Consider the following 23,374-nt stretch of genomic DNA (forward strand, 5'->3'; position numbering starts at 1 on the left):
CTGCCCCCTGCAGGAATGATTGTTCATAAAATTATTGTATGATTAATATGTGCACTGTGTGCGGATGGTCATAGGAGAAGTACCATGGCTACTCCAACCACTCCCCCAGCTCGGAGTCGGACCTGGATCGCAGGTACTGTGTTCTAAAACTGCACATCCCCTACAAAGATCTGGTCTACCCTGATGTAGCACAGTCTCAGTGGGGAGCGTATTGCCAGAGCGCCGCCACACGTAGTGTATTTTAACACACACATGGACATGAAATCCTAAACAGGAAATCTGCACAAATAAAGGGTCAGTTCACATAAATTCACAAAATAAAAGAGCAAGTGTTCTCCCTTAGATATGTATTTAATTTATCTGTTCAGTACTGCAAGTGGTACATAATAGAAAGCTTTAGTTTTTAATGGAACTCGTTCACTATTGTTTATCCCTTTCATGCTTCCAGAGCATCTCAGTATAAATATTCTGTGATGCTGTAGAAAAGTTGTTCTGTTTCTCCCTCTGAATTTAAATTCACTGTTTATCTTTTTGCATTTGTTTGCCCACTGGCTCAGTTCTTACCTTGCAGGCTCACACAATAGATAAGAATAATCTATATAGTTTAGAAGAAGAAGCAAATCTTAAACTGTATATCATACAGTGGCGTGTAAAATGATTAGCCCCTTTACAGATTTATTTTGGCTTTGCTTTTTCTGTCACATTTAAATGTTTCAGATCATCAAATACATTTTAATATCAGACAAAGATAACCTGACCAAATGCAATAAACTTTAAAATGATTATTTCATTTTTTAAAGAAAAAACTTAACCAAACTAACAGGATCTTTGTGAAAAAAAGAATTACCCCTCTTGTTGAATCATTAATGAATTGTAATTAGCTAAATTCTTTCATTAGTCACACACCCAGACCTGACTACAATCAGACCTGTAGAATCAATAAATCACTTAAACAGAACCTGTCTGACAACATGGCGTAGGCTAAAAGATGTCAGAACTTAAAATCCAACACAACATGTCCTAAATTCATTTAATAACAGGTGAGAAACAAAGTCACTATCAGTCTGGAAAGGGTTACCAGTCCATTCCTAAGATTTTGGGACATCGGCAAACCAACGTGAAAGATATAATCCACAAAAGCATTGCAGGCCTTACTTGCCTCAGTTAAGGATGTTGTTCATGATTCAACAAAAAGAAAAAGACTGGGCAAAAATGGCATTCATTGGAGAGTTCGAAAAACAAAATCACTGCTGAGCAAAGAAAACCCAACGCCCCTGTCTCCCATTTACTTAAAACATCTTGATGATCCCCACAATATTCTCTGGGCTAAAAAAATAAAAACAGAACTTTTTGAAGGTGGGTGCCCCACACAACACATGATTTTAGAAAAAGAACATAATACTGACAGTCAAATATTAAGGTAGTAATGTGATGGTCTGGGGCTGCTTTGCTGCTTAAGAACTTGGACGGTTTGCTGTAATAGATGGAACCATGAATTCTGCTCTCTACCTGAAACTCCTGAAGGAGGATGTTCTACCATCAGTTTATGACTTTTCTGGTTATCACGTCATTATAGCCCCTTTTCCACCGAAAGCCCCAGGATTTAAAGTCCCAGGATTTGTTTTACCCGGGTATTAGGAATACCAGGGAATCTCGTATATTACTTTTCATGACAAACTTTTGTGACAGATTAATGGTATAAAAACAATTCATTTGTATCCTAACCTCTCCCATTACTGCAGCTGCTGGTTGCATGCCTTACTGCACACAACTCCACCCATTTAACAAATCTCTCTCTATTTCTGATGAAAGCTGAAAAGACCTACTCCAGATCAGGGCCATTTACCCCTGAAAGTAAAACCCTGGAAGATTGTATTTACCTGGGTAAAGTTGTATCGAAACGCAACCTGCACTTTACAAAGCCTGGGGCTAATGATCCAAGGCACATCAGCACTTCCACCACTGAATGGCTCAAAAAAAATAATATTAAATTAAGATTTTGGAGTGGCCTAATCAAAGTCTGGTCTGAAATTGTATTGGTGATGCTGTAGCATGACCTTAAACAAACTGTTCAAGTTGAAAACAAACATGAACCTTGAATTAAAACAATTCTGCAAAGGACAGTGGGTCGAAATTCCTCCACAACAATGTAAAATACCCATTATTAGTTATCACGTAATGGCAGTTGTTGCTGCAAAGGGAGCAGTTATTAGGTTTAGGGAACAATAACAGTTTCACAAATGACCAGGATGGGTTGGATTGCTTTTTTCCTTTCAATAAAGACATTACCGTTTGAAAACTACATGTTGCATTTATTCAGGTTATCTCTGTCTGGTATTAAAAGTTGGTTTATGATCTCACATTTAATTGCGACAAAAAGCAAAAAAAAAAAAAAAAAAAAAACATGAAGAAATCTGTACAGGGGCAAACATTTACATGTATATATAAACATTGTTTTGAACTCTACAATCACATTTTGCCAATAACGTTTTTTTTTTTTATGTAATTTGTTATACTTTGTAGTACAGTACAGATTGTTTTTTTTTTTTTTTCTTTTATTGGTAATTGTAATTATATAATGTCACTCTAATTTAATTAGACTCATTCCAGTCAAATATTCTGACTTCCTTCATCAATTAATTGGTGAAAACTGAAAATAGTCATTTCCAGCCTGGGAGATTAGATCCATTGTTTACGGCAGTAAGTGTGATTTCTTACTGTACTGATCTACAAACCAGATAATTTTATTATTAACTCACTTAGTCTACCAGGAGTGATGCACAACATTATAAAGTCCCCAACAAGCAGACCTGCAGATATTAAGCAGCTCGTAGTAGAGACGTAGAAGATTAAGAATTACCTGTATTTAGGATGCACACTTACTGAAATGTTTATTTGGCTAAAGTTTGTCCATGTGCAAAACCATTTAGTTACCTGGAATGTCTTTATATATGGCTAAGAACATGAAAAATAAATGGAACCATTTACTGAAACATTCTTCCATCCATCCATTGTCCATAACTGCTTATCCTTACAGATTTGCAGGGGGGCTGGTGCCTATCTCCAGCAGTCACTGGGCGAGAGGCTGGGTACATCCTCGACAGGTCGCCAGTCCATTTCAGGGCAACACAGAGACACACACGACAACCTACCTGGCATATACACACTCACACCTAAGGGCAATTTAGAGAAACCAATCAACCTAAAAGTCAGGTTCTTGGACTGTGGGAAAAGCTGGAGTACCTGCAGAGAACCCATGTATTGTCGGTTAGGGTTAGGAAACATAGAAAATGTATATACAGTATTAATTAATGTGAATTTAATGAATATATTTATCTATCTTTACTTGACTGAACCTCCTACATAGATAATATTTAGCATGTTTTTGGATTTTAGTGAACTGACCCTTATGTAGACAACATCAAGTACAGTGCCAAGCAAAGATACACATACCACCTGGAAGTTTCAATCACAAACTATAATGTATCTTACTGAGATTTTATGTGATTGACCAACACAAAGTAGCCCATAGCTGTGTAGTGGATAGAAAATGATACATGATTTAAATATGTTTTTTTACAAATAGCCACTTTTATTCTGATATCTCCCCATAAAATCCATTGTGATCTTTTTGCATTCACCTAATTAGTAAACAGTCGACCTGTGTGTCAGGTGGGAGAATATGTCAATAGGATAACTTTGAGTCATACCCTCCATAAATTAGGCCATTATGGAACAATACTAAGAAGAAAGCGGTTGTTGAAAGTAATTTAGAATAATTCATGTTTGTAGTTTGACAAGAAGAATCATCTCCTGCATGGTGCTCTGGTTAAATGAAATCAAAATTAAACATTTTATCTTACATTCAAAATACTGTTTGGAGAGAAACCCTCATTGCACATTGCTCTGAACAAAGCACCGTCATGGTGAACTATGGTGGTGGCAGCATCATGCTATGGAGATGCTTTTGTTCACGCGAACATGGAAGCACTCAGATTTGAATTTGAAAAAAATAAAAACATTAAAAACCATGAATCATTTTCTTCCACTTCCACAGCACCACTTTCTGTTGGTCTACTACATAGAATCCCAAAAGATTACTTGGGAGTTTGTGGTTGTAATGTGACAAAGGGGTGTGTGTAATTTTTTACTATATGGCATCTGTTTCAGAAACAGAAATTGTCCTATCGTGTTGTTGTATTATTTTCTTCCTCTGCCTAAGAACATGCTGTTTGAACTTGTTGTATGGTCACACAGTAGTTCATACTCTTAAACGATGTGCACTCACTGCATAGCTGCTGCTATACCCCCTCCTTTGTTCACCTTCCAGCTCTACTGAATACATGTAAAGAGACACTTGTTCACTTTACATGTGGACATGTTCCGTTCCAAGTGCAGATTATTTTCACATGGCATTTTATTCTCCTCTCCATGCACTTTAAGGCAATGCAGATGCTTGAAATGTGATTAACATGTACATTTACTGCACTACCCTCTGTACAAACAGCTCAGCAGACAATCCTTCACTGATGTCTGTTGCCACGTTGGAAGCCTTCTGAAGGGCACATTTGTGTGGGTTGGGGGAGTGATCAAGTGAAATGCCATGTATCTGAAAGCAACAGACCCCTTTTCTTTGTATAATTTAATATAATGTTGGATTTCAGGAGGTGAGCGAGATGATGTGTGATTTTTTTAGGTGTTTTTCTTGTACATACAGGCAATTCTCTGTAGTTACCTATATTCATATACATCAGCCTCTGCTTTGGTTGTTTCTTTTTCTTAAATGTGCTGTTTTTTTTAGTGCCTCAGTCTCAGCTGTCAAATTCAGCCTCACCTCAGCTTAATACTGTAAACTGCCCTCACCTGAAGCCACAGCAGTTTCTTCTCAATCAAATATAATCCTTAACTGTTTTTGTCCGCTGTGGCAAGTTTGATATTTCTGAAAAAAATCCTTAATGTCTGCATTGCTTTGAAAGAAGCATGGATAATTATCAACAAAACGCGGATTATAGGCTGATCTAAATATTATCATTCATTCCTTCTTCCTTCAAACTTTGCCCGGGTCTGACTATCTAGCTATGGAAGAACAAGGTTCTGAAAAAAAAACACTTTTGACCTTACTCTCCACTGACCTGTAATGAAAAATTATTTGCAAAAGGGACACAATCTTTCTGCACCCTCTCCTGATCTTAGGCATAAGGCATTGTGGCTTTTTTGGGTTGGAGTCATAATACCTTATGCCTGAGCCCCTCTGTCCTCCCCAGTAGCGCCTTGGTGTTTTTGGCTGTGCGTGTGTCTGGTAACTAGAGCTTGCCCTTCCTCAGCATCACCCTCCACTTGAAGATCTCCTGCCCATCTTCACCAGCCATGCCTATGGGCCGAGGGATGGCCTGCCCTGTGCCCCAGGTCAAGATTGAGATGGAGTCAGACTACGACTCAGACACGGACTGCCTTCGAGGCCGGGACATTAGCGGCGAGACCACGCTATGATATCCTGTTGGCAAGACAACATACTGAAAGCAACCAGTGCAGACCTGGAGTCAATAAAAGGGGATTCATACTGGCGGTCATATGGATACTGACATCAGACTGTGGTTAAAAAGTTGTGGGAAACCTTCAAATTTGAATGAGGTGTCATTACATGTTGTCCTGTATACATTAAGAACTGAATATATTTATTTACTTGTATAATGTAAAGAACCCTGAAGAGCGGAAACATGTACACTACCAGTCAAAAGATTCACTTAATAAGTCTCTATTTTTTCATGACTATTTAGATTGTAGATTCTCACCAAAGGGAACAAAGCTGTGAATGAACTCACATGTAATTGTATAGTAAACAAAAAGTGTGAAATAACTCTAAACATTTTTACATTTTAGATTCTTCAAAATAGCCATCCTTTGCTTTGATGACTGCTTTGCTCTCTTGGCGTTCTCTTCATGAGCTTCATGAGGTGATCAACTGAGTCTTGAAAGAACTTCCCAGACATTCATGGAGAGACGGTCAAAGGTTAATATTTCAGTCATTACAGCAAAGGGAGTCTACTGTAAGGAATCTAAAGTTCTTTTACAATTTTTTATCTGCTACATAATTTCATGTGTTCATTCGGTTTACTTTTGACCAGTAGTGTATCTCTTTATAATATACTGTAACTTTATGTAATTAATATACTGTCATTTTACTATGGGTAGCTCTGTATTATTGAGTTATAACTGTAATTAATCCAAATTATACCAAATGATGCCAACTGTATGTACAGTGATTAACTGTGAGGCAGGGAATGTGTAATCAGCTTATTTTAGAAAATGTAAATCCTCCTGTGTATACAGCAGCTCTGCCTTCTGTTGTTAGCATGTATATATTTGTGTTAGGTGTGTCTGCTGAGTCTATCTATTCCCACAGAGTCTTTTCCCCGTTTCCCTTTACTTCAAAACTCCAAATTGGCACATTTAGCAAGAACAAAACAAAAAGAAACAACCAAAAGGCACTGATGTTACGTGTGTATAGGCTCACTTCCTTTAAAGGCTGTAACCAACAGTTGGATGTTTGTGTTTTTCACACAATGTGTGTAAAATGTGTGGGAAACATGGTTGACTTAATGGGCACTAAATGTGCACTGTACACAGATACCAATTGTACACGAGTTGTTGAATTAAATCTTCTTTATTCCAAACTGCGACTTTGATTTTCTTTCCTCCTATAGCTGGGAAAACATGATCTATGAATAGCTGTGCTATTATTAGATACTATCCAGCTTTTTGTTCCTTCAACAAACCTACGCGGACTATAAAAACACACAGGATTACGCAAAATCAAATGGTTTCAGAAAGCACACTGAAGAAATCACAAGAGGCACAAAAATGAAGCTAATAAGCTGACACAAGTAAACAAAATAGGCATATATCGACAGATTCTGAAGCATTTGGGTCCAGCTTGGATTGACGCTCATGGGCCCCCATCCATGCATGTTGAAGCTGAAGTAAACACTGAAGATGACAATAATTGTCTTTAGAGCTTTAATTGGTACAAATCTGTTTTATTTGTGGTTGAATTTTTCCATCCAATTTGTTTCCATGTAAAATGAGTAAATACAATATTCTGCTTGTGACAGCTTTAATGGTTACATGATTCATCAGTACAGTGCCGTTGCAGTCTGAACAGACGACTTAGCATTCCCAAACAACTTCCCTCTCTCTGGCTGTTAAACAACTGGATTTAATTCTTTCTGCTTTCCGTTAAGAGTCGACTGTAACTACGACGATTGAAAGGGCTGTACTGCAGACCTATGCATGGTGGAGCTGACTGGTATTACCAGGGTCTTTTCAACAGTAGAGCAGGTGATGCAGCAGTTCTGCTGGAAACATCGCTGTGATTCAGCAAATCATCCTAATGAAGGACATTTACCCGACCACAGGGGTTCTAATAGAACTTATCTTGAAACAATCGCTGAAAGTCTTTGATAAGGATATCTGGCTATTTCAGAGAAATTATTTTAAAGACACGAAGAAAAAACAGAAAACTACTAAGGGACTAATTAAAGAGTTTTAATCACATTATATGATATATGATGTCACCAGATCCAGATGTACTTAGCAGCTTGTTTTATTGAGAGGATAGACTTGATCTTTAATCTATATTTAAAGAAAGAAGATCCCTAAAGTCCCTGTGTCTGTGATCGGAGACAGACAACAGTTCGATACAATCACGTTAAAGCACACGAGTCATTCTGCTGGGCTTCTGGGTGTTTTGTAAATCCGTCAGCAAAGCCATCTCCCTCCACCAGCGAGGGCCTTCTGTTGCACATAGGGCACAGTTTGTTGCGTTCCTGTGAGGCCCTCATCCAGATGATGAGGTTCCAACGCTGGCCACAGGATATAGGTAGGGCCCCATGCATGTGTTGGCCCCGGTGCAGGAGCCCCTCAGTAACCCTGTGTTCAATCTCTGTGCACTCAGTCTCACTAACAGGCACCTAGAGGGAGAAACAGAACCACAAAACTTAAACAAGGTTTAGAAAATCACACAGTTCATAAAAATGATGCTCATATTTTCACACTTCATGCTAAAAACTGGGTTTATTTTATCAATCATAAAAACACTGCTAAAGACTGAGTGTAAAGCATCACTCTGTGGTTTTACCTGTTTCATATCACCAAAAAAAAGGTTTCCATCGGTGAACTCTTTGCCCAGGGAAACATTCAAAGTGACCTCTGCGTTGTCATAGTGATAGCTCAAATCCAGGTCCTCATTCATGTCATATTTAACGACAAAAGCTTTGTGGCTGTCCAGACAGCGACCCCCACAGTCCGGGTACAGCAGAGAAGTGAGTGGCTGCAGGTAGCGCTCACGAAGAGGAATGATGAAGCCCTTGTCAAAGCCCAACTCATTGAGAAGAATCTAAGGAGACAAGAACAGCGCAAATAAAGCAACTTCCAAACAGTGCAGCCCCTGTTTCATTCTGAAAACATCCCTCTGTACATGTTCAGGATAGAGTTCTGTGTGACCTCTGGAGGCTTCTTTAGGAAAGTTTTGTAGAAGTGCTGCCTCCATTTATATGCCTTTAAACTTTTTTTAAAGCGGTCTTCCTATGTGCACTAATATCATGTACAGGTCCTTCTCAAAATATTAGCATATTGTGATAAAGCTCATTATTTTCCATAATGTCATGATGAAAATTTAACATTCATATATTTTAGATTCATTGCACACTAACTGAAATATTTCAGGTCTTTTATTGTCTTAATACGGATGATTTTGGCATACAGCTCATGAAAACCCAAAATTCCTATCTCACAAAATTAGCATATCATTAAAAGGGTCTCTAAACGAGCTATGAACCTAATCATCTGAATCAATGAGTTAACTCTAAACACCTGCAAAAGATTCCTGAGGCCTTTAAAACTCCCAGCCTGGTTCATCACTCAAAACCCCAATCATGGGTAAGACTGCCGACCTGACTGCTGTCCAGAAGGCCACTATTGACACCCTCAAGCAAGAGGGTAAGACACAGAAAGAAATTTCAGAACGAATAGGCTGTTCCCAGAGTGCTGTATCAAGGCACCTCAGTGGGAAGTCTGTGGGAAGGAAAAAGTGTGGCAGAAAACGCTGCACAACGAGAAGAGGTGACCGGACCCTGAGGAAGATTGTGGAGAAGGGCCGATTCCAGACCTTGGGGGACCTGCGGAAGCAGTGGACTGAGTCTGGAGTAGAAACATCCAGAGCCACCGTGCACAGGCGTGTGCAGGAAATGGGCTACAGGTGCCGCATTCCCCAGGTCAAGCCACTTTTGAACCAGAAACAGCGGCAGAAGCGCCTGACCTGGGCTACAGAGAAGCAGTACTGGACTGTTGCTCAGTGGTCCAAAGTACTTTTTTCGGATGAAAGCAAATTCTGCGTGTCATTCGGAAATCAAGGTACCAGAGTCTGGAGGAAGACTGGGGAGAAGAAAATGTCAAAATGCCAGAAGTCCAGTGTCAAGTACCCACAGTCAGTGATGGTCTGGGGTGCCGTGTCAGCTGCTGGTGTTGGTCCACTGTGTTTTATCAAGGGCAGTGTCAATGCAGCTAGCTATCAGGAGATTTTGGAGCACTTCATGCTTCCATCTGCTGAAAAGCTTTATGGAGATGAAGATTTCATTTTTCAGCACGACCTGGCACCTGCTCACAGTGCCAAAATCACTGGTAAATGGTTTACTGGTATCACTGTGCTCAATTGGCCTGCCAACTCTCCTGACCTGAACCCCATAGAGAATCTGTGGGATATTGTGAAGAGAACGTTGAGAGACTCAAGACCCAACACTCTGGATGAGCTAAAGGCCGCTATCGAGGCATCCTGGGCCTCCATAAGACCTCAGTAGTGCCACAGGTTGATTGCCTCCATGCCACGCCGCATTGAAGCAGTCATTTCTGCCAAAGGATTCCCGACCAAGTATTGAGTGCATAACTGTACATGATTATTTGAAGGTTGACGTTTTTGTATTAAAAACTCTTTTCTTTTATTGGTCGGATGAAATATGCTAATTTTGTGAGATAGGAATTTTGGGTTTTCATGAGCTGTATGCCAAAATCATCCGTATTAAGACAATAAAAGACCTGAAATATTTCAGTTAGTGTGCAATGAATCTAAAATATATGAATGTTAAATTTTCCTCATGACATTATGGAAAATAATGAGCTTTATCACAATATGCTAATATTTTGAGAAGGACCTGTATTTCTTTCTGCACTAATTATGGCCGGTCTGGTCTTCCAGAATCAAGAATGAATGCAGAAAAAAACTGATCTCGACACCAAGGTTAAGCTCCTTCTGGGGGGAAAGCTGAGCCAATGAGCACCATGTCAGCCAGCCCCCCGCCTCGCTACCCTCCCACTCCTTCCTGTTCCATGTCCTGATTTCTTCAGCCCAGCGGAGTCAAGAAACGAAACAAAAAAAAAATCAACACGTGTATGTGGACATTAGAGGTAAAAACGAAAAGGAAACGAAAAAAGTTCGTATAAAACCTATTTACAAGAAGTCAGTTGTATATAATAATAGTATGAAAATATAATAGATGAAAAACATTTAGAATTTTAGAAAAAAGCTGTAGCAAAAAATAACAAGGAACAGTTCGTTCGTTCGTCGTCTTCCGCTTATCCAGGACCGGGTCGCGGGGGCAGCAGACTCAGCAGAGACGCCCAGACGTCCCTCTCCCCAGACACCTCCTCCAGTTCCTCCAGGGGGAGCCCAAGGTGTTCCCAGGCCAGCCGAGAGACATAGTCCCTCCAGCGTGTCCTGGGCCGTCCCCTGGGCCTCCTCCCGGTGGGACGTGCCTGGAACACCTTCCGTGAAAGACGTCCAGGAGGCATCCGGTATAGATGCCCGAGCCACCTTAACTGGCTCCTCTTGATGTGGAGGAGCAGCGGCTCTACTCCGAGCCCCTCCCGGATGGCCGAGCTCCTCACCCTATCTCTAAGGGAGTGCCCGGCCACCCTACGGAGGAAGCTCATTTCAGCCGCTTGTATCCGTGATCTCGTTCTTTCGGTCATGACCCAAAGTTCATGGCCATAGGTGAGGGTAGGAACGTAGACCGAGCGGTAAATCGAGAGCTTTGCTTTTCGGCTCAGCTCTCTCTTCACCACAATGGACCGGCACAGCGTCCCATTACTGTGGCAGCCGCACCGATCCGTCTGTCTATCTCCCGCTCCATTCTTCCCTCACTCGTGAACAAGACCCCGAGATACTTGAGGCAGGAACTCCCCTCCAACCTGAAGAGGACAAGCCACCCTTTTCCGGTCGAGTACCATAGCCTCGGACTTGGAGGAGCTGATCCTCATCCCAGCCGCTTCACACTCGGCTGCGAACCGCCACAGCGCATGCTGTAGGTCTTGGCTAGAGGGGGCCAGCAGGAACAGTGAAAACAAATAAACATGATTTCAAATGAAAAGGCAAATTAAATAAATACAGTAGCACCATGGTCATTTTTTACTGTTTTGAACATCAAGATGAAATTTCTTTAAACTAAGTGTTTTTAAAGTTTTATTTCCATGAGCTTTTGATTTATTTCTGTATTTATTCATGATTATGGTGTAGCCCTCCACAGCCCAGTTTCCTATATGTAATAGTGCTCTTTCAGATATTACTGATTAACGTGACCACAGTAGTCACGCTGAGGCACAGATTAATGCAGCTCAAACTGAGACAAACTATGTTGTGTTTCAAAGGGAGGTAAGTCGGAGAAAAAAGGATTTATTACTCCATAGTGGTTCATGGTGTTGGGTCTTCCTTTAGGGGCTGACGACTCCTCAAAGTGCTCCAGCTCCTCCACCAGCTCCTCACAGAAGTTCTTCTCAAACACTGGGAACCGATACACTCTTGGAGCTTCAATTGACAGAAAGATGGACTACAGTTTGGACAGCTTTCAGAATATTCTGATTGTAAAAAAATAACCAATACTGTTGAATTGTTATATCAATTAATAAATTAATCCTAAGAATTGTAACATAAGTACGAAAGAAAAACAAATGCCCTATCAAGACAAAAAAAATATTAACCATTAATCACATTAATGAATACACATTCACTGATCATGGGTTTTTTGTTTGATTTTTGATCTGTTTTTTTTTTTTTTTTTAGATTTCTGTGGCAGTAGTGGCCTTTATTTGCAGTAATCAGACAGGAAATGGGCATAGAGAGAAGGGGGAAGCTGTGCAGAAAAACTCCCAAGATTGAGAATTAAACCTCGAACGGATGCGTCGAGGACTAATAGCCTCTAAGTGCCACCCGCTCTACCTGTACGCCACCCCGTGTTTTGTACATTCTGGTTTCTTTTTAAGAACTTTAAATAGGCAGACATAACAAGAGTTTTCATTAATTTATGTCAGGAACCGAGGAGGCGTCAGGCCACTGTGTGAGAGAGCAGTTTTAGTATTATTTTAAAAGTAAATCAAAATGAGCAAAAATGAGCAAATTTTATCTGTTTGGGATCTATTAGGGATTTATGGCAAATATGCTTCCTTTGATGCTACTACTAGGAAATGAAAGCTCTCTCAAGCTTACCTCCTACGTCCTCTAGCAGTTCCACAAGGCCTTCACAAGTGCCACTACTTCTGCAGTACTCAACAATCTGCATGAGCTTCGGAGCGAGGTAGGACTCCTGAGGAGAAATAAAGATCAGGTGTGGAGTCTTATAATAACCAGGCAACGAGCAGGGGGCTGACATTAAGTACCTGCAGATGGTAGACATGAGGATGGAGAGGCTGGTACATATGTTTTATGGCAGCAGTTCTTTCAGCAGATGTCTCACATATGCACCTTCTTCTGTCAACCTCCTGGGATATCTGAAATTGGAATCTGGAATAAACCTGGTTGAACTGAATAAAAGTTGACTTTCTAGACCTGTTTTTTTTTTTTTTTTTTGTAAAGGGTCATCAAATGACAGTTGTTGAAAAGGGACACTTTGCAAAAACTATAAATTTGAACTGAATTTGAGCATCGTCTATGAGGAATGCCCTCATCGCTGCGAGCCACTTCTGTTTTATGATTAACCTTTAACTTCATTGGTTCAAATGTTTGTACGATTGTATAATCCAGTAGAAAGGGAGCAAGAGCTGGATCTAAATTTAGCTATGGCTTTCAGGAGTAGCAACTCCTTAATTCATGTGTGCTTGGCAAACATATTTGTGGTCCACCAAAGAAATAAAAACCCACATCAACGCATTAGTTATCTTGTATGACACCAACAAGCAATTATTAGAATACAATAACTTCATAGCCCCAACCCTCACCAAACGGATTCTTAGCAAGTTGATGGTAATTAAAACAAGCTTTATTCATTTTCTTTGTTTTGGGTACTTTTCCATAACTTCGTGACGTCGCAACATCCAGTCCTTGCATAGTTGCTGTAACATTTCAGGTCATTTTTTTTGTATAGATTAAGATATTTCTAGACATAGTTAAGGGGAACCTAGGGTATTGACTGCATTTTGGACAGTAGGTAAAAGCCGGAGTACCTGGAGAGAAGCCAAGCATTTGCAGGGAGATAATTCAAACTCTACGCAGAAAGAGCCATGGGTCCAATTCAGACCCAGAACCTTCTTGCTGGAAGGCAATAGTGTTAAGCACTGTTTTACGGTGCAGTCAAACCTTGGGCTTGTGTATTGTATTTTCTTTTGTCATTTGCATGCATAAAAAAATCTTGTGTTGGTGGGGCAACAAAACCGTCCACCTCCATATCCATCTAACTCCAGCCCTGGATGGAGGTGTTAGAGAATAAAGGGATCTTACCTGGAAAAATGTAATCACAATGCCACAGAGTAAGAGAAATATGTTGTATTATATATATATATATATATATATATATATATATATATATATATATATATATATATATATATTGTTATGTTTTTTATATAAGGGAGAAATGGAATTCTATTCTATTAGCTTGCTCCATAAAATGCGGGACAAAATTAACGTTTGATGCCTTTATAAAAATAATTTTTTTTTTATCATTTACAACTAAAACATAATAATAAACAAATATGGTGTATACACAACACAACAAATGATCATGTTTAAACAACTTTGAATAATGACACAATAAAATCAACTTTACACCAGCTGTCCTCTGTAGTCTTAATTAAACGTCACCAGCTCGCGCTCTCGCGGCTGTTTACCTTTGTAAGCACGTCTACAAACTGCTGCTCCGTGACGCAACCAAGCCTCGTTAGCAGCTATAAGTGGAGACAAAATGTTTCAAATTACTCCTATATCACAGCAAAGCGGACATTTCCCTTTAAATAGCTTATTTGTTTGTAGCCAACAGCTCTCCACTGACTCACTGGTTGGTAATCCAGTCTGAACTGCTTCTCGGACACAAAACGAACATGCAGCTTGTATTCGTCCAGGAAGATGTTATCAGTCGTGAAGCAGCTACACGTATAAAACTTGGACTTCCTGTCTCCCTCGTTTGTCATGTTTCTCCCTTTAAGGCATTATTGGATTCTAAACTACTGAAAAACAGAGCTCCCACTGCTGCTGCAACTTACGTTGTTCCTTCCCTGCCTCATACTTCCTGTGCGTCTTCCTACAAAGTAAAAGCCTAACGTGTACAATTGTGACTGAATGTGTGCGACACATGAAAAAATACCTTGGGTATGCAAGCGTCGCCCGAAGAAACACTCGTCTAATGGGGTGTGTCTACGAGAAAGCGTGCAGATGTAGGAAAAGATGGGAAAATCGAGTGAAATAAAGACAGGATTTAAATGCGAGATACTAAAAATCCCTTTACAGATGACTTCTGTTTTTACATGTAACATTTACGTGTTTTAGATCCTGAAAAAAATACAAAGTAATATCAGCCAGAGATCACCTGAGGAAATATAAAACTGATTTTTTAAATTATGTTATTTATTAGAGAGAAAAATACTGTCCAAACTAAACTTGGTCTTATGTGAAAATGTAACTAAACCTAATACCACCCTTGCACGAACGGCCGTTTGTGATAACTGTCAATCACCGTGGAGGAATTTTGTGAAGCTCCTCTTTGCAGAACTGCTTGTGTTCACCCAACACTTTGGACAAACTTCTGACTAGTTCACCACAAAACCTCCATTTTGGTTGTTATGAGCCATTCAGATTTGGTTTTCTCAGCGTGTTGGTTAGTATGTGTGGCGTTATTTGCTACATTTTCCTCCAGAGGATGCTAACGAAAAAACGAAAGTCGTATAAATCAGCTTCCGGCCCACGAAGAAGAAGGCGAAGACGTGGAGTCGCATCATTCTTCATCCGGCAAGACGTGCGACGGGGATGCGTGGTTTGTACACCATGTTAAGTGGCGCATCAGTCAAACGCCCACTTTTACCACTGTTCCTGATCACTGTTTAGCGAACAGGAAAGGATTTCCGGTTTGTATGTCATTATGTTTCATTTACATTGCCAGCGCTGCATCACGTAATAAACTCAGATTGCTCTGTCATGTTGCCTCTTTTTCACATCACTCCATCCAAGTGGAAAACTCTTCCCACTCCGCCCGTCGTCCTTTTTACCGTGCTCATTGTCCGGCGGACTGTTAGGAAACGCACCCAGACATCCATGGGCTCTGTGTTGTTATCTTGCAGTTGTTGTGATTGTTGTTCCAGCCGACAGGAGCGTTTTGCTGCTGAGTATGCCGGCTGGCTGTCGGCTCGTTTCTGCTCGTCGAGGTGCACGGTCGCTGTGTGACATGCTGAGCGTGGACTCGTTACAGGTGGCTGAGGAAGAGGTGGTGGAGTCCAGCTCCAGCAAACTCTCTGACATTTACACTTTTGTGGCCAAAGGCAGCCTCCCTCAGTCAATGAATCCTTTACAGAAGAAGAATTTCAAAAGATACGCCCAGAAATTCATCTTTGATGGTAAGACAGCTTGTAAAACTCACCCACTTTAACTTTGGCTGTATGAAGTTGTTATTGTGTATATGAGATAACCATTTCAAAGTTATGCTCAATGAATCTGGAGAACTGGAATTCCCTAGACCTGCTTTGAAAATGTCGTCTCATTCCTGTTTGTGTCCAAGAGGGAAAGCTGTATTATGTAGGACCCAAAAAGGATGAGAAAAGGGAAGTGGTGATCGAGGCTGAGAGGAAGAGGCAGATTTTCCTCGATTGCCACTTCAATGATATCGGACATCACCTGGGCCAGAAGAAGACCGTACACAGGATCCAGAGCAAGTACTACTGGCTGGGTATCATCAAAGACGTGGTGGACTGGGTAAGCCTGCGTTATTTCCTGCTGCTGCATAATTCCGCCGTCACATCCTGCATCAGTAACACAGCTGCCACTGTTCTAGATCAAATTGTGTGAGACCTGTCAGCAAACAGAGAGGAACAAGAACCTGGCCCGGACTGTTCGGCCCATTAAAGTGGACGCACCCTGGGATATTGTCGGGGTTGATTTCATAGGTCTGTTTTGAAAGTTTAAGGTGATTATTTTGGCCTGATAATGTGCTGAGTGCCCTTCTCTGTTTAACAGGGCCTTTCACAGAAACTCAGCATGGCAACAAAAGCGTGATCCTATTCATTGATTACTTTAGTAAATGGCCAGAGGCTTTCCCCGTGCAAACGGCAGATCCCCTGTCAGTGGCCAGATGTATCTGTAAGTGCATATACAGGTAAGAAGAATCCCATTCTCTGCAGTGCTCTGCAAAAGTACATTGGATATATTTCACTATAAAAATATTAACTTCATTGTATTTTCAGGGGCTATTATAATTATAATGAGTACTGACCTTTTTTGTATTTAAACTTGAAGAACGAACAAAAAAGGACTAGAAATCCTGGAATTTGAGGGTGAAATAGCATGGAAGTTTGACATTAAAAATGTGTAAGAACCCTGATATCAGTGGAACCAGGTTTCACTGCAATAGCAGCTGGAAGTCTAAAGGTGTATGTTTATTTGTGCATTTGTCTTTGCAAAATAGCTCAAGCTTAGACTGGATGGAGAACGCTTGTTAACAATAATTTCCAGTTCTTGCTACAGATTCTCCATTGGATTTAGGTCTGAACTTCGACTAGGCCATTCTAACACCTGAATGTGCTTCGATGTAAACCATTCTATTGGAGCTCAGGCTATTGCCCTGTGTTTAGCTCAATCCATCTTCCCATGAACCCAGACCCGCTCCTCTGTCCCTGTTGATAAAAGTTTCCCCACAGCATGAGACAGCCTCCACCATGTTTCACCATTGGTATATAGTGTTAATTGTGATGTACAGTTTTACCTTTCGACCCTACGCTGTGTTTCCATTTTAATTTGACCAGAACACCTTATTCTACATGTTTGCTGTGTTACCTAAATTACTTGCGGCAAACTACAGTAGGGGCTTTATGTGACTTGCTTTAACTAGGGCTTTCTTCCACTTTTCCACCAAGGTTAGATTTGTGGAGTGAAGACTAATAGTTGTAATGTGACAAAAAGGTGGTGCAGACACTTTAACAAAGTACTGTATTTTATGAGAAATTCTTAACATTTTTCTAACCTAAATAATTTTTTATTATCAGGTTTGGGGCCCCTAAAACAATAGTGTGTGCACAGAATCATGAGTTCTGTGATGAGGTGAGACGGAGAGCACCAAACTCTTGCAGCCTTCTTGGACTGTAGGTCAGATGTGGTAACTCTGAGGACGTTTGTTTTTTTTTTTTTTTTTTCATTTTCTTAGGTGTCAAAGGTGCTGCATGAGAGGTGGAGCTTGGTGCAGAGGGTGTCTCCTCTGGATCAGCCCCAGCTCAACCCACTGCACGACTGCACGGGACCACTGCTGAAGGAGGCTGTGGTTCAGATGGTGGTGGAGAAGCAGTCAGACTGGGATGACTTTCTGGACCCAGTGCTCTTCCTCCTCCGAACCTCCAGCAACCCAACGACCAAGTTCACTCCGTACTTGCTCATGTATAGCAGGAAGGCTAATTTACCCAATGAGGTGAGCCTGTAGGAGCTGATCTGGTGGTAACAATGTTTTCAGGTTGTTTTCCTGAATTCTTTCTTTTCATTTAGAGCACACTGGCCCTGCTGAATTATGACGACCCAGAGCAGGATGCATGTAGAGAGAAAGCTTCTACATATATGGACCTAATGCACGAGCAACAGAGTTCTGTTAAGCAGCTGGTAAGATGCTTTATGTTTACAAGTGTGCCTTTTAAACAATCTTTTTTAATATGCCAAGTTATAAAAAAATGATGCATGTTGGGCAGGATTTCAGTGTAAAATTAGGTAACCAGTCCCCTAATCCTCTGACTTCAGCACCCAAGTCTTTACAAATGCCTAAATTCTCTAAAATACTATTTTTGGCCACTTGGGGGCAGCAGAAGAACCTTATCTTTTCTACAGTAGAAGTTGATCTTTGCAGCTTATCAGCTTGTTCCAATGTTTCCTGTATGTCAGTTAATTAAATTATGTTGACTATGCCACATAATCCGTTTCTATGAACAAATAGTTCATGGAGGAAAAGTACAAAAAAAGCTAAATGAAAGTAGCAAAATTGCTTACAAATGTATAATGGAATAGACTAACTTTATATGAAGGGTAAAATTGAGTGGTGACTCAAATGAATAATTGATTTGATGAAGTTGCTTTTTGTTTTCTTCATTGCCTTCATTAGCAGCCAGACTAGGCAAAGCAGGGCAGCCATTTATGTCGAGAATGCATTGAGGAGGTAATTCACTGTGCTTTAAAGAAGAAGGAAATGTAGTGATATGATAAAAATGCAGTAAACAATAATGTTTTTAGTCCTGATTTAAAGGAGCCAACAGTTTCTGCAAGTCTCAGGTTTTCAGAACGTTTATTTCAGAGCTTTGGAGAAAACACTCTAAATGGAACCACTTCTTGTTTAGTTCTGGTCCTAAGGAAACGATAAGTAAACGGGTCCCTGGTAACCTGTAGTAATTGAGACCCGAAGGAGCTAGATACATTGCAAGTAACTCAGATGTATTCAGGCCCCATCACCATTTAGTGCCTTATAGACTAATAACAAGATTCTAAAATCTCTGTTGAGTGGTTCAAGGGCCGGTGTAATATGTTTCCTTGTCCTAGTCTTGGTCAGGGCTCTGGTTGCCTGAATAATTTTGTTTTTACGAACTTGTGTAAAGATGGCATCGCTTTAATCAAATCAACTCAAAGTAAAAACCTTCACTGGTTCTCTGTCTCCCGTTTTGTTTTAAACAAAGATATAAGCTTAGCTTTTCTTTGTTTATATATATAGATATAGCTTTTCTTTGTATGTGTGTATATATATAGTACAGGCCAAACGTTTGGACACCTTCTCATTTAAAGAGTTTTTTTATTTTCATGACTATGAATATTGTAGCTTCACACTGAAGGTATCGAAACTATGAATTAACACATGTGGAATTATATACTGAACAAAAAAGTGTGAAACAACTGAAAATATGTCTTATATTCTAGGTTCTTCAAAGTAGCCACCTTTTGCTTTGATTACTGCTCCGCACACTCTTGGTATTCTGTTGATGAGCTTCAAGAGGTAGTCACCTGAAATGGTTTTTACTTCACAGGTGTGCCCTGTCAGGTTTAATAAGTGGGATTTCAAGCCTTATAAATGGGGTTGGGACCATCAGTTGTGTTGTGCAGGAGGTGGATACAGTACAAAGCTGATAGTCCTACTGAATAGACTGTTAGAATTTGTATTATGGCAAGAAAAACGCAGTTAAGTAAAAAAAAACGAGTTGCCATCATTACTTTAAGAAATGAAGGTCAGTCAGTCCGAACAATTGGGAAAACTTTGAAAGTGTCCCCAAGTGCAGTCGCAAAAACCATCAAGCGCTACAAAGAAACTGGCTCACATGAGGACCGCCCCAGGAAAGGAAGACCAAGAGTCACCTCTGCTGCGGACGATAAGTTCATCCGAGTCACCAGCCTCAGAAATCGCAGGTTAACAGCAGCTCAGATTAGAGAACAGGTCAATGCCACACAGAGTTCTAGCAGCAGACACATCTCTAGAACAACTGTTAAGAGGAGACTGTGTGAATCAAGCCTTCATGGTAAAATAGCTGCTAGGAAACCACTGCTGAGGACAGGCAACAAGCAGGAGAGACTTGTTTGGGCTAAAGAACACAAGGAATGGACATTAGACCAGTGGAAATCTGTGCTTTGGTCTGATGAGTCCAAGTTTGAGATCTTTGGTTCCAACCACCATGTCTTTGTGCGGTGCAGAAGAGGTGAACGGATGGACTCTACATGCCTGGTTCCCACCGTGAAGCATGGAGGAGGAGGTGTGATGGTGTGGGGGTGCTTTGCTGGTGACACTGTTGGGGATTTATTCAAAATTGAAGGCATAGTGAATCAGCATGGCTACCACAGCATCTTGCAGCGGCATGCTATTCCATCCGGTTTGCGTTTAGTTGGACCATCATTTATTTTTCAACAGGACAATGACCCCAAACACACCTCCAGGCTGTGTAAGAGCTATTTGACCAAGAAGGAGAGTGGTGGGGTGCTGCGCCAGATGACCTGGCCTCCACAGTCACCGGACCTGAACCCAATCGAGATGGTTTGGGTTGCGCTGGACCGCAGAGTGAAGGTAAAAGGGCCAACAAGTGCTAAGCATCTCTGGGAACTCCTTCAAGACTGTTGGAAAACCATTTCAGGTGACTACCTCTTGAAGCTCAACAACAGAATACCAAGAGTGTGTGGAGCAGTAATCAAAGGAAAAAGTGGCTACTTTAAAGAACCTAGAATATAAGACATATTTTCAGTTGTTTCACACTTTTTTGTTCAGTATATTATATATATATATAAATTGAACAAAGAAAAACCAGAGCCCACAATAAAAAAAGAAATTATATATTATTGTGGGCTCTGCTTTTCTTTGTTCTTCTTGTCCTTTTCAGATGTATAGCTGACATTAGCAGCTGTGGGTTATGAAGTAGCATAAAACTGGCATGTATGATGGCTTGGTAAACGCAACCATATTTCGTTCTGTTTTTTGCTTTATTTTTGTGTTCTCTATTTCAAGGTAATAGCCAATATGAACGCAGCCTACAAGCAAGAGAAGAAGAAGAACGCCAAACGCAGGATGCAGACCACACCCCCTGCCACGTTAAAAATGACAGAGCCCCTATTTGCTGCAGTGGACTCGACGTCGGCCAAAAAAGTCAAAGAAAGCTTGTATTTGTCGTTTCCTATGGAGACGGTGTTGGCCACTGAGCCAAACAACTCTGAGGATGTAAAGACTGAGCTGGAATACCGCTTGGCTGAACCTGACGCCCACTGAGGATGATGACACAGGAGCAGTGTATGACTGCACGTCACTTAGGGCTGCCTGGAACCTTACATAAAAGGTTGACGTCAACATGCAGTGGAAAATGACTGGGACGATCCCTGAGTTGCACCTTCAGTGCCTTGCAAAAATACTCACACCCTACACCTCAGATGTTAAAATCCCAGTTATCAGTCTAGAGAGAAATGTATCTTCCTAAAATAGCTCAAACTGTCAGATTAGATGGAGTATGCCTGTGAAGAGTAATTATGAGGTCTTGTCTCTCGATTTTCAACTGGGTTTAGATCTGGGCATTGCCATTCTATCATATAAATATATGTTGATCTAAACCATTTCATTTTAGCTTTGGTTGCTTGTTGAAGGCCGCTGTCCGGCTGGAAAAGGAACCTTTGTAGCCTCTGACATGCTTTTTACCAGGATTGCCCTGTTTTTAGTTCCATCTATCTTTCCATCAATTCAGACGAGCTTCTCTGCCCATAAAAAAAAAAAAAGCATCCCCACAGCATGATGCTGTCTCCACCATATTTCACCAGTGGTGTATTTAGGTTTATGTACACTATTAGGTTCCCATACATTACATTTTGCATGTAGGCCATAAAGTTCTTTTTTCCTTGCTATTTACCATTACCATTTGTGTGCACTGTTGTTCTGTGTTTAAATCCCAGCCTGGGGTCTTTCTGCAGGTGTAGCTACTCCAGTTTCTTCCCACAGTCGAAAAACATACCTGCTAGGTTCCTTGATCTCTATGAAATGGACCTAGGTGTAGTTGCTGCTTTAAACCTCTCCACAATGTTCTCCCCGACCTGTCTGCTGTGTTCCTTGGTCTTCATGATGCTGTTTGTTCACTAATGTTCTCTAATAAACCTATACTGCCATTACAAAACAAATGTAAACAAATGCATGTTACACTTTTAAGAGTATTATTTGTAAAACATTTTTAAAATGTGCAATATTTTGTGTTATCACATAAATTTGGGGGAAAAAAATACCATAATGTTTTTGTTTGTAGTGTGACAATAATGTGAAAAGGTTTTTGTAAATACTTTAGTGGGGCACTGGAACATCATTGCCAGTGGAAAGTGCAGAGGATCGATGTTTATAGTCCGGAGGATTCTGTCAGAAATCAGAATCATTATCTAAACAAACTACTATAAGAATTTGTCCATGTGTGGTGTAGACTTTTAGTTTTCCATTTCCCCTCATAAACATTTACCTTAGGTTATTTCATTTTATAGTCAGTCATTTTCTACCGCTTATTCCATAGTGGGTCACGGAGAAGCTGGTGCCTATCTCCAGCAGTCTATGGGCAAAAGGCAGGGTACACCCTGGACAGGTCGCCAGTCCATTACAGGGCAATAGACATACAACCACACACTCATTCATACACCTAAGAGCAATTTAGAGTGACCAATTAACCCAACAGGCATGTCTTTGGACTGTGGGAGGAAGCTGGAGTACCCGGTGAGAACCCACGCATGCACAGGGAGAACATGCAAACTCCATGCAGAAAGACCCCCGACTGGGAATCAAACCCAGGACCTTCTTGCTGCAAGGCAACAGTGCTACCAACTGCGCCACCATGCAGCCCTCATTTTATATTTACCTAAAATAAAATATTAGTCTGAAATACATTAAACCCAATACTTTAAGGAACATAAACAGGAATATTTTACCTATATAGCTATTTCACATCTGGGTAAAAAAAGAATATTAATGTAAATTTAAAGATAGAGGTTTAAACAAACCCAGTATATGTTTCAGCATAACATTGAGTGATTTGCTGGGAGGGGTCACATGGCTGTCATTACTGCAACAAGATATAGAATTTCAGAGATCCTACAAATAAGAGATGAGCCACTAATATGGACAGATGCTTCGTTCGATTTATCTCGGAAGTGGGAGTTGGAATCGGAGTGATATCACACTTAAGTATTGTTTTTGTGCATCTTGAAAAAAACTGGGATTTGTAAATTACTGTGGTGCTTACTACTATTAATGATACAGGGGAAAATGTGTTTTGTTCATGTGTCCCCCTAAATATCAAAGAAACATGTTCAGTGATAGTGGTAGTACTGTGTTATGTGTGTCACTACTTTATTAAGATACTAGCAGTTTGAGGTAGCACTAAGTAGTACCTGCAA

At 40.5% G+C, this 23,374-nt stretch overlaps 3 protein-coding genes across 4 annotated transcripts in view; 2 read left to right on the forward strand and 1 right to left on the reverse strand.

The window, feature by feature from the left end:
- Window positions 1-5,939, forward strand: part of slc4a5a (solute carrier family 4 member 5a) — a 51,440-nt gene extending 45,501 nt beyond the window's left edge. The window contains exons 25-26 of the mRNA XM_047380933.1: window positions 75-133; window positions 5,325-5,939. Of these exons, the coding sequence (XP_047236889.1) occupies window positions 75-133; window positions 5,325-5,490 (225 nt within the window). The 3' untranslated portion in view covers window positions 5,491-5,939. The remainder of the gene's footprint in view (window positions 1-74; window positions 134-5,324) is intronic.
- A 1,585-nt stretch (window positions 5,940-7,524) lies between these two features.
- ogfod2 (2-oxoglutarate and iron-dependent oxygenase domain containing 2) lies at window positions 7,525-14,570 on the reverse strand. Of its 2 annotated transcripts, XM_047380935.1 has the most exons (7): window positions 14,314-14,556; window positions 14,149-14,205; window positions 12,703-12,813; window positions 12,533-12,629; window positions 11,730-11,854; window positions 8,138-8,395; window positions 7,525-7,970 (listed from the first exon to the last, which is right to left on the reverse strand). In XM_047380935.1, exons 1-7 carry the CDS (start codon window positions 14,446-14,448, stop codon window positions 7,704-7,706), a joined length of 1,050 nt encoding a protein of 349 aa, XP_047236891.1. In that variant the 5' UTR covers window positions 14,449-14,556; the 3' UTR covers window positions 7,525-7,703. The 2 variants fall into 2 exon arrangements, with proteins under 2 accessions (XP_047236891.1, XP_047236892.1); XM_047380936.1 differs by lacking the exon at window positions 14,149-14,205 and having other exon boundaries at window positions 14,521-14,570.
- Window positions 14,571-14,648: 78 nt separating this feature from the next.
- zgc:113436 (uncharacterized protein LOC503528 homolog) lies at window positions 14,649-22,221 on the forward strand. The gene is made up of 8 exons (XM_047380934.1): window positions 14,649-15,864; window positions 16,026-16,219; window positions 16,299-16,410; window positions 16,481-16,619; window positions 17,506-17,560; window positions 17,664-17,921; window positions 17,996-18,106; window positions 20,970-22,221. The coding sequence occupies exons 1-8, from the start codon at window positions 15,639-15,641 to the stop codon at window positions 21,225-21,227; spliced, it is 1,353 nt and encodes a 450-aa protein (XP_047236890.1). The 5' UTR covers window positions 14,649-15,638; the 3' UTR covers window positions 21,228-22,221.
- The last annotated feature ends 1,153 nt before the right edge of the window (window positions 22,222-23,374 follow it).

Source organism: Girardinichthys multiradiatus, chromosome 12, assembly GCF_021462225.1.
Source record: "Girardinichthys multiradiatus isolate DD_20200921_A chromosome 12, DD_fGirMul_XY1, whole genome shotgun sequence".
Lineage (NCBI taxonomy): Eukaryota > Metazoa > Chordata > Actinopteri > Cyprinodontiformes > Goodeidae > Girardinichthys > Girardinichthys multiradiatus.

Bases quoted from the DNA above. Each gene is read 5' to 3' on its own strand.
- zgc:113436 (XM_047380934.1), top strand. From the start codon at position 15,639: ATGCCGGCTGGCTGTCGGCTCGTTTCTGCTCGTCGAGGTGCACGGTCG. The intron at 16,220-16,298 runs GTAAGCCTGCGT...CCACTGTTCTAG, and splicing joins TCAAAGACGTGGTGGACTGG to ATCAAATTGTGTGAGACCTG. The intron at 17,922-17,995 runs GTGAGCCTGTAG...CTTTTCATTTAG, and splicing joins AGGCTAATTTACCCAATGAG to AGCACACTGGCCCTGCTGAA.
- ogfod2 (XM_047380935.1), bottom strand. From the start codon at position 14,448: ATGACAAACGAGGGAGACAGGAAGTCCAAGTTTTATACGTGTAGCTGC. The intron at 14,206-14,313 runs GTGAGTCAGTGG...CTCCACTTATAG, and splicing joins TCAGACTGGATTACCAACCA to CTGCTAACGAGGCTTGGTTG. The intron at 12,814-14,148 runs GTAAACAGCCGC...TTCCAATTTCAG, and splicing joins TTGTAGACGTGCTTACAAAG to ATATCCCAGGAGGTTGACAG.